Source organism: Limulus polyphemus, unplaced genomic scaffold (assembly GCF_000517525.1).
Source record: "Limulus polyphemus unplaced genomic scaffold, Limulus_polyphemus-2.1.2 Scaffold1101, whole genome shotgun sequence".
In the NCBI taxonomy this organism is placed as follows: Eukaryota; Metazoa; Arthropoda; class Merostomata; order Xiphosura; family Limulidae; genus Limulus; species Limulus polyphemus.
The window spans coordinates 118,312-133,456 of NW_013666711.1; the positions used below are offsets into that span (position 1 = coordinate 118,312).

Below are 15,145 nucleotides of genomic sequence, written 5' to 3' on the forward strand. Positions count from 1 at the left end.
AACTAGAAGAGATAATTGTTTGCTTTACTTCTTTATTTACTGTTCTATGTTTTAAGAAAATAAGTTTAAGAATAGCAATAATCTATATTCATATGTAATGTATAATAATTGAAATGTAACTGTATTTTACAAAATAATAGTCTACTAAAACACAACCAAGACAGGTCACTTTGTAAAGACTAAAGATCAGTTTTATATTACTGGATATGGTAATGTGTGCTGTGTCATTGTAACTTCTGTATTGTTAACCAGGCATGGCTGAAAGGTCAATATACTTTAGAAATAATAAATATATATAAATTATAATGTTATCAGATTTAAGCTATTTAGCCTAAACATTTATGTCTTCTTGTTATAATGTGTAGTCATTCTAGAATGAAAAAGGCATAATTTATAAATATTTTCTGGTGTTTTTAATGTAGTTACGAGATTGGTCAAATCGACCAAACCCTTACAGAGATTTGTTATCGAAAATAACAGATAAATATAAAGTTTTTCCTCAAGAAACGTTTGATAACTATCTGGATATTATAAAGATTTTGCATGTGAAATTTGAAAGTTTTCTGATGCACAAAAGTATTTTTAATCTTAAAGTGAAAATTACTTTGCAAGTTGGATAGGCAATGTGATAAGAAAATAAAGGCATGACAAAAACATTGCTTTACAAACCTTATGACTTGATAAAAAAAATTTGATATTTTGGATATGAAAGCATTGTATATTGATAATCTGCCAAATTTCATTAACATATGCTTACTAATTTAAAAGTTGTTTCATGAAAACTATAACAAGCGCAAAAGATATAACTGTACATCAGAAACTTCCTGCAGTTCCAGCAGATGTCATTGTAAAAAGAATGGATTACCATGCACCATATTTTGTGCCTGCAGTGGAAAAGATAACTGCCAGAATGCAAGCATTGTATGATTACCTATATAAAATTAATTGATCATATCTTATTTATCATTAGAATAGAATTCTATTCCAAAATAAATTTATTAGAATTTTATCAATTTGTTAGTTGCACAATAGTTCCACTTGACCTTGTTTGGTAATAAACAGAACTTCTTTACTGAGTATAGGATATTCTTGGCCAGTGAAATTATTTTCTATTTATGTAAAAACTAATACCACTTCTTTTATAACCCATCTCAAGTTTTATTCTTGAGTTACAAGCAATAATAGTGATTTTTTGGGCCCAAAACCCCCATTTTTGAGACCATGACATCAGAGGATGCAAAATTTTCAAAATGTCCAAGGGTGCCAGACTGGCATCATTCAGATTATATAAATACAGCCCATGAGCATACAGAAACTGTAAAGATACTTTCTGTATACTACCATTTAAGGTCATGTGGACCCATTGTTTGACTGTCTGAATTTTATCATTGGAATATCCATGTCATTATACCATATATTCACTGATAAAGCAGACAAAACTTTAAATGAAACTATTATCTTTGAAGAGTAAAAATGTTCAATGTCAATATTTCTTGTCATGATATAGATTTTTTAAAATCTTCACATTACTTAATAATGTCTTTATTGCACCAATTTCAAATTGTACTTTGTTCTGTGCTGTTGCCTCTATAATTCTCTGTTCTTTGTATTTTTGCTTAGGAGGTGGTTCAAATGACAGGTACGGTGGTTGGTTTGGGAAGAAAGATGAATATGCATCATTTGTTAGTCCTGGAATCTTTCTTGAAACAACCAGTATAATTCCATCATCTTTTGTTATTCTAACTTTCCTGATAATGAACCTTTCATTAAAATGTTGAATACACACTATTGCAGAACTTGATGGTTCAAACTTTTCTTGATTGAATAAGTTTATCCAGTTTAGTTGCCAATGGGGTTCCTTAAGAAAAGATAAGATACTGGCTATGTTAATTTTGCATACTTTGAGTCACAACCAACTAGGAACACAACATTTCTGAGGCATCTAAAGGGGAATTAAGGTTTTACATAGATAAATGATAGTGTTTATGGTGGTTTTCCCTAAAATAAAATTTAAATTTAATATTTTTTCCAGATCCACATAGAACCAATATACTAAGAAACAATGATATCGTTACACCACAAATATTAAAACAGTTTCGTAGGTATTACTGCTTTATGACACATTTTTTACTATAAATTGTATGCAAAACACTATATTATGTATAGGATATTACCCAATAACTGAATAAGTTGTATAATCATCATCAGTATATGCTATTCTATTGTACATGTTTAATATTGCTGATGTTTATCAAGTGAAGTAGCCTAGCCTTATATATGTTATTTTTATTTGTAGCAATAATGGAATATATTGATTGTTAAACTTAAAGAAATGTAATGTGTTAATTATTGTTAGGCTCTATGGCTGAGTATTTGTAATACATGTTTGCACATGTTCCATGTTAAATTTGCAGAGTTAGGTTATGGTTAACAACAACATTAAATACCAGCCACATTTCACAGAATATTATAACTTAAAAAGAGTATGCTATTTTCCAACTTACTTAATATAAATATTTAACTTACTATACCTTGAAATGTATTCAGTTATAAATCTTCTATCACCATATAAAAATAAAAACTGGAGCTCCTATCTAAGGATACTTTATTGCCTTTGGATCATGCTTGTGATGTTGCAGACTAGTTTTAGCTACAGTATACAGTCTTTAGTATCAAGACGGCCTTGGGTCGTCAAAGGTTTCCTTCAATGCATATTTCAAGAGCGCTGTGTTGGAGCAAAAGAACTTTGTTTTAGTTTGTTGTTTCATTCTCTTCATTGTCATTTACTTTACAGTAGGCGCAATTGGATCAAAAGTCAGTACTTTTACAACTTGGAATATTTATTCAAAGAGTAAGCTGGCTGCAGTGTATTGAGGTGATAGTGCTAGGAGTTGTTTGTAGGTGAATTCTCTTTCATAGTTCTCAAACATACCTTTGAAATCGGGAACCATCTTCATTTTTGAACCGTCCATCATGAGTTTGGTGTTTTCGATGGTCACATAAATGCACACACACTGTGTGTTTCACTTGCATCTGCTAATGCAACATTCTTTGGACAAACTTCACCAAACTTGCTGGACCCTTTCACTTTGTTCTGGCTGAGAAGTTTACCTGGTCAAGAGTTTAGTGTGTTGAGAATGCTTTTTCCTTCACTGATTGTTTTCCTGGCCATACCATATAGAATGTTATTTTGAATTCAGCATATGACTTTCAGGATACTCCAGCTCTTGGGGAGAACAGTTAACCTTTGATTTTTTTTTATTTCTCTTACTGTAGAGCTGTACAACTCTTCAGCTGTTGCATTATTTCAACTAGTCCTTTCTCCTACTTGGAACTCTTCTTGCAGCTCAGGGGCTTCCAACCTTTCTATTTTCATATAGTCCACTCAATACATTTGAGTTTCTCCTCTGGGTAATTTTTCTGATACATCTTCTTTGTAGCTACAGGAGACTTGCCAATACTTCCTAGAGATTCATTAACTAGAGAAATAGCTTTTTCAAATTCTACACCTATTTTTCTTCCCAGATACCACCTCCTGATGGCACTGAACTGTTGTCACTACTGCTTAGGTTTCTTTTTGTTTTGGTGGGGATAATTTAGTTTTGGTCAAAACCTTTCTGGTCTTGATGCTTAGGTTTTGACCTATAATCAGACTGACAAGTTCCACATGAATACTTTTTACTATGTTCCAAACTGATGTGCACAAATCTGTATATGCTTTGGTAGGGTGCAAGTTGTTTGAGTCACATAGGCAAAACACATTTTTTCAGAGGATGACATAATTGGTGAGGAACTTTTTTGAATGGCCAACATACACTAACTTTCAGTTCCACCAAACCTCTCACTCATGGATCAGTCAACTCCTGTTAACTTGGTAGAAGTTCATACAGCTGTCCACTGCTACTTGACCTAAGTATAGTGAAACTTCCTTTGGAATAAGCCCATTTGGAAAGAAGAGAACACAGTCAGCAGTTTATAACTATAAGTTATTTAGTCTGAATCACATTTAGTGTATCTTCCATTACCAGAGATGGATTATTGCAGGGGCTTTAGAGGCTGGAGTTGTAGGTCTCAGGGGAACCATGCTTAAGATATGTTGGTTATAATTTATTATACATTATATAAAAAGTAGTGTGTGACATTGTGGATCATGATAGAACATGGATTTTTCACCAGCATCTTTTATTAAACAGCAACTGCTGGATAAAATACAACTTTGCTGTAAAAGGGAACCTTATTTAAAATATTATTGTCAAACTGCATTTGAAAAGCTGTGTTCCTGATTTATAATTATTATACTATTATCAAAGTATGGAAAGAGCTGAAACAATATTTCAGTAAGTGTAGTACCATTTTAATTTGTTTTTGTTGATATGCAGTGCATTCACAGTGAGAGTGTTAGTCTTGCGAACTGGTGTTATATTGAACTGTTCACTTGAAGTGTCACATATAAATGTATGTATTTTCATTGTAAGTTTTACAATCATCATTATTAACTTGGTTGAAGTTTTTGGGCTGTTATTGTCTTTTTATTTTCACTTTATTTGTTGTGTTATTACATCATTCCTAGTGTGTGTGTGTGTGTGTGTGTTTCAAGAGAGAGAGAGAGAGCATTACATTTTGAAGCTTGAAAACCCTATAAGTGGAAATTCAATAAAGGAAGAAATTAAATATGCACAGAATTTAAAAGCCATGTAATAAATCATTACCTCCTGATCTTATCAAGGTTCCAACCTTGATTTTGGACATCCATGATGGTTTTGACACTCAAAGCTGGATAGAATGACAATAATTCAAAATTCTGAATGTTAGTAGAAAAAAAACATATTTGGCTAAATTCCAAAAAGAGATCTTTAGCAATAGTTTATTTTTTACCATAATTTTAAAAATAAATACATTATTGGCACATTTTATGCATCTGATCCCATCTGGGAGCCATTTATGGTCAAATATTTGATGACTTTTTACATAAAACTTATCTTACCTAGAGATGTGAAACTTGGTTATCTCTTGTATCTCTATGGGATCAACATCCTGTGCCAGTTACCATCACAATTGAAAGAAGTCAGTTCATTGAAGTGATTGATTTGATATGGACTGGCCCAACTATAAAAGCTGGCATGTTTTTAAAAACAAGCTCTGTATTTTAGAAACTGAACAGGTATAATGGTTTTATTGTATGCTTTATGAGCCTTTACTATTTGGTTGAAACATGATTTCTGTTATGAAGTAGTTGTGTATTTTTTTTTATTTCAGTTTAAACATGAATATCAAATTGAAAAATATCTCAAAAACCAAAGTAATTGATATTATATAAAAGTATTAATATTTTATAATGTTCTTCCAGGTATGGAACATCTGAACCTGTCATTTCACCAGGAAAGTTAGTAAGAGTTGGGAGTAGACTTTTTAGCGTTATTCATGGTGATCTAAGTAATCTAAGGCCAAAGGTCAAAGAATATGTTGAACAGAAAGCCAGATTGTGTAAACCAGAAAATATCCACATCTGTGATGGTAGTGAGGCAGAAAATAATTACTTGCTGGATTTGATGAAGAGACAAGGGATGATTACACCACTTAGAAAATATGAAAACAAGTAAGAAAACTATGATTTTATAACGTAATTAGTTTTGGAGACATTTATTGGGCTTTCAAGTAAATACTTCTGATTTAAAGGGTTATTTGCACAGACGTGAGGAGAAACAGTACCTTGATGATTTATTGAAAAATAACAAATACTAAATTAGACAAATTATTTCATTTAGCACTTTGCTTATTAAAATTTGAAATGCTTGTTTAAACATTTAATGACATTCATTTGGGTGGTATTATTTTCACTTTCCAGGAAATATTCAAGTGTATGTAGGTCAGTCAGAATAATGTATCAACAAGGAAATGCAGTGATCAGACTTAAAACACTTTTTATTACAAAGAATATTCATGTAATTCTAATATTACTAAACATACTGTGCTACTACACACTACAGTAGTAATTTGTTATGTATGTATGTTATGGCTGAAAATACATCTAAGTGCAAGAGCACTTAATTGATGAATCCATGTATTCTAATCAATAAGTTTTTGTTTTATGACTTTGCATATGTTTAGTTAGAATGATACTTGAAATAACACAGGCCTGTGATGGTTTTATTGTCTTTCTTGTACTAATTCCTGTACGCTGAATCCTAAGATGATATCCATTTTTCTCCATCACGAACAGATTTTTCACAAAATGTCATATGTACTTTTACATAAGTTAATAATTTTCTTCGGAATCGGGTTACATTTTATTATGCTTAAAAGGTTGACAACCACTTGCTATAGATTTCTCTTGACCAGTCGCAATGTGAAAGTCCTATCGATTGTTCTAGAACCCACAACAAACACACTGCTAGTATATAAACGGCTAACAGGTCGCATGATGTGTCATTTCTGGATGGTATTTACTTGTGTGTGCACTTTGACATTTTTTTTTTTCAATATTATTTATTCATTACTATGGCAACTAGAGGTAGTGTAAATGACCCAAACATATTCTGTTGTATTTGTTGTAAATTTGATCTCAGTAAGAGTTTGTTTTCTTTCCCAAATTTGTAAAATATTCTTACGTGATAGGAAAAAAAAATGAATATTATTTTCAAAATCTGTGTAGCTGAATTATGGAAAATCCATTATTAAAACCAAAACAACTTTTATGAAGTTTAAATTCGCAGGCTTGTGTAATCGATATTAATTACTGGAATAATTTTTTTTAGTTTTGATATATGTTATCAGCTTACTTTGATCATGACTATTCATGTTTATTTATATCAGTGGTATAGTCAGGCACTTTTATAAAGAGAAATTGGAAAGTAATGTTACATCTGTACTTTAGTGTATTAGTTTGTCAATGTACATTGTCCATACCAATAGTCCTTACCAATCATTGTGGTATATTTAAGTAGCTGAAGGGAAAAAAAATTGTAGTGTATCATATGCCTTTATGTTTTGATTGCTAAAAAACATGTTTTTTAGATATATTATCCTTGATCTGCAACAACATTTATATTTTGATCTCTCACTTTAAACTGCATTTATTTAACATGTTAACTGTTTATTAAAAAAATAAATTGATAATAATGTCTCTGGGAACAAAAATAAAGTTTCATAAAAATGTGAATTAGAGTATGAAAAGAAGTTAAAACCAATATTTTTAGCCAGCAATGTATATTAAAATATCCACTCCTTTACAGCATATCTGTTTTCTGAATGTAGTTTCTAATTCATTAGTTGCTGTTGGCCACAATAATTATCCATTTATCAGGGTGTCTATGTAGTAATAAAACAGTAACTATTTAATTAGTCATGCATTAAATATTTTACCAAAGGTATAGCTAAATTATTTTTAAACATGAATTATTAAATATTGGTTAACTTCATAGTAATTTGTACAAAGCAGATTTTTTCTAAAGATGTTATCATATATTTGTAGATATATCCAGTAGTTATTATTATACTTGTTAATTTCCAGTGAAGAATACTAACTTTTAATAAATAATTGTTCTTCTTTATAGTTGGTTAGCTCGTACAGATCCTTCTGATGTGGCTAGAGTTGAAAGTCGCACATATATCTGTACACCAAACAAAAATGACACTATTCCCACACCAAAAGAAGGAGTGAAAGGAAAGTTAGGAAACTGGATTTCACCAGAAGACCTGGAGAAAGCATTTAGTGAGAGATACCCAGGTTGTATGCAGGGTGAGTTCAACAGTTTAGAAATTTCAGTAATCTTACCATGTGGATACCTTAGAATTGTACCATAAAATTATGCACAGAAAGCTCTGGTAAGCTTCTTTCTTTCTTTTTTTTTCAACTCCTGATATTCTTGATTGAGGGGTAAAATTTTGGTTATAGTTAGGGAATGAAGGAAAGTGAGTTATGTAAACCTGAACATTAAAATAAGTTTGTTCAAACATGCACAACTTGTTAACACAAATCGTATAGCACATTTTTAATTCTTTTGTCAAGAATTTTGCTTATTGTATATCAGACACATATGAGAAGTAAGCCATTAAATGTAAAAATTTGTAATTAATGATTACCTGTTTAATTGCATTTCCTAGTATTAAACAATCTTATGCAAAAGTGTTATACTGTAATAGTGTCTAGTTTATTCACACAAAAATTTTCAACTAAATAATTAAGTTACAAATAATCACAAAAAATGTGTATTGTAATGATTACAATTCCTTTATTTTGTCTTTTTAGTATTTTTATAGGCATATAGTATATTTGTAAGTTCTTAAAACATGTAGAAAATAAATCCAGTTGTCCAGTATTGGTTGAAAATATTTTTTCTTACTGACAAGATGTTCTTTTTGAAAATAAGTAGTTAAAAAAAGATTATCAATATATTTGAGCTTCTTCTATACTTAATGTACTTTAGTTGTCTTAAACAATAAATAACTTGCTAGGAATAGAAAAATAATAATCAGTTATACAACTGCAAAAACTACTAAAATTATAACCTTAAAGTAATAACACTCAAAAGGTACTGTGGATATTCACTTTCATCATTATCTGGCTCCCGGTGGGACAGCAGTAAGTCTTTGGATTTACAATGCTAAAATCAGGGGTTCGATTCCACTCGGTGGACACAGCAGACAGTACAATGTGGCTTTGCTATAAGAAAACACACACACATTATTCATTATCTACCAAATGCATGTGAAAAACAAGTAGACTTATGACCAAAATTTATTACAGGAAATGGACTCAGATGCTGACCCACAACATTCTGAATCTTACTACTATTTAAGAGCTGTAATAACCTTCCTATTTATACTAAATTATTGTATATCTTATGTTGTACAAATAGAAAATGGGTCTAATTAGTATTGTATAAGTCCACCCTATCTGGCAATGATTTCTTTTTTTTTATTGAAGTGCTCTTAAACGGACACTCTTTCACTGTAACACTACTAGTATGTCTAACAAATTTCTTATTATCAAACATCTGCTCACTACCACTTGTCTCTGTGTTCACATTTTGTTTATATTATGAACTGGTGATCCATCAATAGGAAATTGACAAACAGTGATGTATAAACATAATGAAAATTATTTTAGTAGAGAACTTATACTACATGTTTCAAGAAGACAAATTAATGTTCTGTTGAAACATATAGTACATTCTCTGCGTAACATAATTTTCCTTTTTCTTATAAAACATTGTTAGTCAGTTTACTGTTGTATTAGCATAATGTGCTTCCTGACACAAGTATAAGTGATGATTCATCACTAAATTTCATTTTCATATAGCAAATCTCATAGCCAAAATGTGTGTATTTGTACTGAATCCAAGCAATTTGAAACTGCAGTTAAAAAACAAGTATTTAAATCCATCGCAATTTTGGGAAACCAATATTTTCAAGAACTTAAAAAAAATACAACCCAGCTATCTAAAGTTACTCTTTCCTGGCTAGTAATGGCTTTTTTTTTTTATATATTAACAAATAAATGAACTAAAATAGACTGTTGTACAGCATCACCCACTAATCTCTCAGTCTGTCATTAACCTTCCTTTATACCAAATGTACATATAAAATTATGCATGTGACCCGAAGTTTTAAAAAAAATTTTTGATGTTTTATCTTTAACACTGATTTAATTCCTCCCCCCCCTCCCCCCCAAAATTAACTATTACATAGATATTTATGAGAATTGTGTAGCATATGCATTGTTTTGGCATTGCTTTTTTTTTTCTGCCAATACAGTTGTCAGTTTAATGTTAAATTATTATCAGATCTTTCACAGTTTTTTAAAACGTACTTTAAATTTTTTCACCCTAAACTTAAGGACCTTGTGGTACATTTTAAATTTGAGATTTTTTTAAATATATACTTCTGCCATGTTTTGTTATTGTTCTTCTGTGCCAATGTGAAAGAAAAATTACAGATCTGATGATATCAGGCATTTCAAAGTTATAAATATTTTTCTTTTTTAAGTGTTTCACTACCCCCTTAAATGAAAAGCAGAAATTTCTTTCAGTTAATAAATTTAAGTGAATAGTTATTGTTAAGCTAGTGCTTGTTACATTGTTACACTATGTCCAAGTAGTGTCTTGTGTACTTCATTTGGCTCTTAAAAGGCTGTAAAGTGGCTCTTTGAGTGTGTTTAATATCTGTTTAAATCATAGATGTTTTATCTATTTTTTATTAATCTTTACAAATGTAACATGGCAGGATGACATTTCTTGGTGAGAATACTGTTTCTGAAAGTTTTCTCCTTTTATTTTTCTGGGTCTTGAGATTGGCCACATATTTACATTGGATACTAACATTCAATTTTTTAATATTGTGGTATCATTTCAAGACTGTATTCAGAAATATTTGTTATTTCTAGCTTAAGCTTTAATATTTTTTTCCCCCTTCAGGAAGAACAATGTATGTGATCCCATACAGTATGGGTCCAATTGGTTCTCCTGTTTCTAAAGTGGGAATTGAATTAACAGACTCACCATATGTTGTTTGTTGTATGCGTATCATGACCCGTATTGGATCAGCAGTACTGAAAGCCTTGGGAGATGGTGATTTTGTCAAGTGTCTTCATTCTGTAGGACAGCCATTACCCATGGAAAGTATGTAATAGTTTTCATTTTCAAAATGTTTTTCATTGTAAAAATAAAAAGTAAAATATTTTTTATGATGTAAAGCTCAATTACTTCATTATGCAACATAAGACTTATAAAAAAAGAAAATTGTTAAAACGTTTAACAAATTGTCTAGCTTTAACTTGTTAACTAATAAGTTGTTAGCTTGGTGTGAGTAAATTTCTTTTGTATCATGTACCTTAAAACCACTCATTTTGATGCAGATCAACATCATATAGTTACTCTTTTACCTTTTAAATTTAAATACTAATTTAGCTTTTAAAACCTACTATAGTTTGGATGTCAGTGGTAACAGAAATTCTTAATATCTAGAGAAATGCATATGATTGGTAAATAGAAAAATCACAATTCAACAAATTCATGATTAACCAAGCATTTTTGGAAGGAAATTCTTCCTTTTAAAGTTGATCAGGTTAGCATATTTCATGAGCAATGTCAAATAATGCATTAAATAAATTAGCAAGGATACTTGTACAAGCCAAACAGTGACAAAGAATAAGTTTAAGTACTTTTTTAAAATAAATTTCTGTTCTTTTAGCACCTATTAACAATTGGCCTTGCAATCCTGCCAAGACGATTATTTCTCATATACCTGAAAATAATGAAATTTGTTCCTTTGGAAGTGGCTACGGTGGTAATTCACTACTAGGGAAAAAGTGCTTTGCATTGAGGATTGGGTCTTTTCTAGGAAAACGTGAAGGATGGTTTGCTGAACATATGCTGGTAAGTTTTTGTTTTAAATGAGCAGTTTTGTTGTTTCTTTATCTGATCATAAAAAATTATTTTATAAAGAAAAAAAACGTTTTTCACATTTTATGCTAATCAGAACTCTCAGTTTCATGAATATTTAGTTTTGTTGACGAAATATTTTCATAAAACAGTTTTTACACATTCACAGCTTATACCTCATCACCACTCTACGTTAATAGAAAACATATTAATTAATGAATTCATGAAGTATTTGTAATAAATTAAGTACAAAAGATAGGACATTTTAGATGAACTGATCTGATGGTATACATCTTATTGATATAATGTAAACTCCTGTGGTGTATGATTATGTGCTTTTGTAACCATCATGTCTAGAAATTGGAGGTTATCATCTGTTTGTATTGTGAATTGTACCATGTGATGTTATCTGGTCAAATGGCTCATTAATTCTGAAATCTTGTATATGCATTGGTGTGTTTGTAGCCAAATTTCAATTGTATTATTAACATATCTGAGCCAAATCCTGGGACTTTAGTGCAATTTTTGATGTTATTTTTGGAATGTTCCGTGTAGAGGTTACTGAGCACTGTTGCAGAAAATAGAAGACACTCGTATCACTATAACCCTCTTTGACAATTGGTACCTAAAACACTTGATGAGGTAGGTAAATACAAAAAGCAGAAAGAAAATTACAAGTACAAACAGACATATTCCTCTCTGTCAAAGATATCTCTGAATGCATAGTGAGGACATGCACACAACATGAAATTGGAGCAATTCAGAAGTCACAATACAATCACAGTTTGTACACATCAAACCTCCCAAAGACCCAGTGGAAAGCAAAACACCATTTACAACATCCTTTGTCAATGTGGACTCCAATGCATTGGAGAAAAAAAAATACTAACTCTAATCCATCTGCAATAGCTTATGTTGAAGAAGACCATACAATAAAATGTAATAAGAGTTGGATGTGAAACACATACACACACAAAAAAAACGAAAGATAAAAGAAACCTTCTACACCCACCTAACTGATTATATTCAGCCAACCTACCAGAAAAATAAGTAAAACCTGAATATCATTTAAATATATTGATTCAAGTTCCTATGAGAGAAACCTCAGATAGGTGAAGCACACCTGCCTCTCTACAAAGAAGACCAAGGATCAAATCCTGACCACTACCAACATAGAAATGGTCCTTCTCGGGATCTGTCTGAAGACAGCAACAGATTAGCAGCCAAAATGTTGGATAAAAAGTAGTTAGTAATTAGCATTTGGTGTTAATAAAAAAAAGTAACTAATTAATATTTAGACTTAGATGATCATATTGGCTACTAACCATGTCAACAGATAATGATGGATTGCCACAACCTGACTACAAATACTTTAATTGCTTTCTGTGTTACATTTTTTTCAATTGCACTTAAGAATACTTTGAACAAGTGTAACATCATACCTTGCATGTTTAGACTTTTGAACCCTAGATTCGTTTTTGCAGTATTGCACATTTTATCATAAATGCTGAAACTGATGATTTCCAGTTTTACACAAGTGATGCTTAAATAGAATGGTAATCAACTAAAAAACTAATCATTATTAGATCACTTGAGAAGCTCCACTAATGTAATTATCTATCTTGATTTATATGTTGTGTAATTTAAATTTATGTTACTGTTTAGCAGATGCTCAGCAATTCTGGTAGTGCAATTAACTGTAGTTATAGATACTACTGTTTTCTATATTAAAGATATGCATCAATAAAAACGTTTTTTTTTCACATTAATAGGTTTACATTTTGTTCCTATGTGTAAATTTTACATTTTTAAATAATACAGTAAAAACATTATACTGACTAGAACTGTCTTTTGCAAATTTTTGTTTTTTTATACATATTTTCAATATTATTGTAACTAAGCCTAATTGATGTTTTACAGATACACAAAACTATAGTGTATGAGAATATATGTGAAATAAAAACTACTTATTTATTCCATCTTAATCATTCATTATCAAAGAAACAAATCTAATTACAATCTTTTCTTAGTAAGTAAAACTAATGATAAAATGCAAAATTGGCTGTTAAGCATTTTCAATCATTCATCATATATGGTTAAAAGAAACTATTTTTTACTATGCTAATGTTTTGCCTTGGGGAGCTACTATCTGAGATTTTCATACTTGACTGACTGCTAACTATGCGTGGAATTTGCTTCACACTCTGTACACTTCTAACACTTTTAAGTTGCTTTCATGCATTTCTTGCTGTTGTTTGCAAAACATTTTTAGAATCTTTCATTTCTTTATAACCCATTCTGCACAACGGGTACTGTTGATTTCATCATAACTATTTTGGCGTATAATAAGTTGCTTTTTTTTATATTTTGATTTAAAACTTTTCAAAATTTGTCTGTTATTCTAGGTATGTGCTGTTTTCACATAATGTGTGGTCAAGAAAGTCATTAAGCTGCTTTCATTCTAGCTACCTTTGTTCTTTTTAATTCCTTTCAAATAACACCTGATCTGATAGTTGGAGGAGTGGCTTTAAAACTGCACGTTATTTGTGAATGAGGACAACACTTTCCTCCAGTGGTAGAGTTGGTGATATGTGGAGGTTACAAACTTCTTTATTTTCATATTGGAATGACCAGTCATGTGTGTAATGCTAGTTACTCTGAAGAAGTCAGACATTTACCTCTAACTATGTAACATACAGTTTAATTATCCTGGAACAAATCTTGAGAGAGAGTAAGCAGTTATTGGATCTAGCACACTTGTAAAATAACCATCAGCCATCTATAAGTGTGTGTGTGTGTGTTTGTGACTAATAAAGATTGTTCTTTTTCTTTTTTACAATTTTATCTTTTTTTATGACAGTTACTCAGAAAACTGGGACTACTTTGTTATTGTGATAAATATTTTGACTGAATCTTCTGTTATCAACAAATTTGTCTTTTCACCATATAGGAAATCAGTTCAAACTGAAAATACCGCACTATCTAATGGAGTTGTTCTATCTTCAAGTTTATGTTACTGTTTGCTTCCAAAATAATTTTATGTGGTATTACTGCAAAAGTTTTCCGAGACTAATAATGGCTAATTCATTGGATTACTAATAATGTTTTGAGAGAAGTGAAGTAAAATTATTTTGATAAAGCTTTACATAGTATTGATTGAATTTGTAATTATAGTTTCTTTCTAAACTATGATTTATAAGTATGAATATTTTATTTTAGATTGTAGGTATAACTAACCCCCAAGGAGTGAAAAAGTATATAGTTGCAGCATTTCCGAGTGCTTGTGGGAAGACTAACCTGGCCATGTTGACTCCAACTCTACCTGGGTATAAGGTAGAATGTGTTGGAGATGACATTGCATGGATGTGGTTTGACAAAGAAGGCCAGTTAAGAGCTATTAACCCCGAATATGGATTTTTTGGTGTTGCTCCTGGTAGGTACCTTGGAAAGAAAAACTATTCTCTAAAGTTTGGTTTTTGGCCATTTTCCAATAAAATATATAATGCTCTTAAAAAAAAATATGAAAGTTTCTGTATATTACTGTGTAGTTGTATAGTTTTTTGTTAAATATTCTGGGCTAGTAGAAAGGTGTAAAATATCAACTTATGCAACTTAACACTTTCTGGCTTGGGTCCTGTTATTTTTTTATGATTTCATTCATTACACAAGGTTATTAAAAAATTATGAATTTTAAAATGAGGTAAGGATCCTGCTATAAAAATAATGAAACAAGAATTAAAACCCACAATCACAATATATATATA

General features: G+C 30.7%; 1 protein-coding gene across 2 annotated transcripts in view; it reads left to right on the forward strand.

The window, feature by feature from the left end:
• The window catches only part of LOC106462137 (phosphoenolpyruvate carboxykinase, cytosolic [GTP]-like), a 52,084-nt gene that overhangs the window by 9,323 nt on the left and 27,616 nt on the right, over window positions 1–15,145 (forward strand). For both annotated transcript variants that reach the window (XM_022389290.1, XM_013922029.2), the window contains exons 2-6: window positions 5,348–5,596; window positions 7,554–7,738; window positions 10,416–10,619; window positions 11,191–11,375; window positions 14,601–14,814. In XM_022389290.1, the coding sequence (XP_022244998.1) occupies window positions 5,348–5,596; window positions 7,554–7,738; window positions 10,416–10,619; window positions 11,191–11,375; window positions 14,601–14,814 (1,037 nt within the window). The remainder of the gene's footprint in view (window positions 1–5,347; window positions 5,597–7,553; window positions 7,739–10,415; window positions 10,620–11,190; window positions 11,376–14,600; window positions 14,815–15,145) is intronic.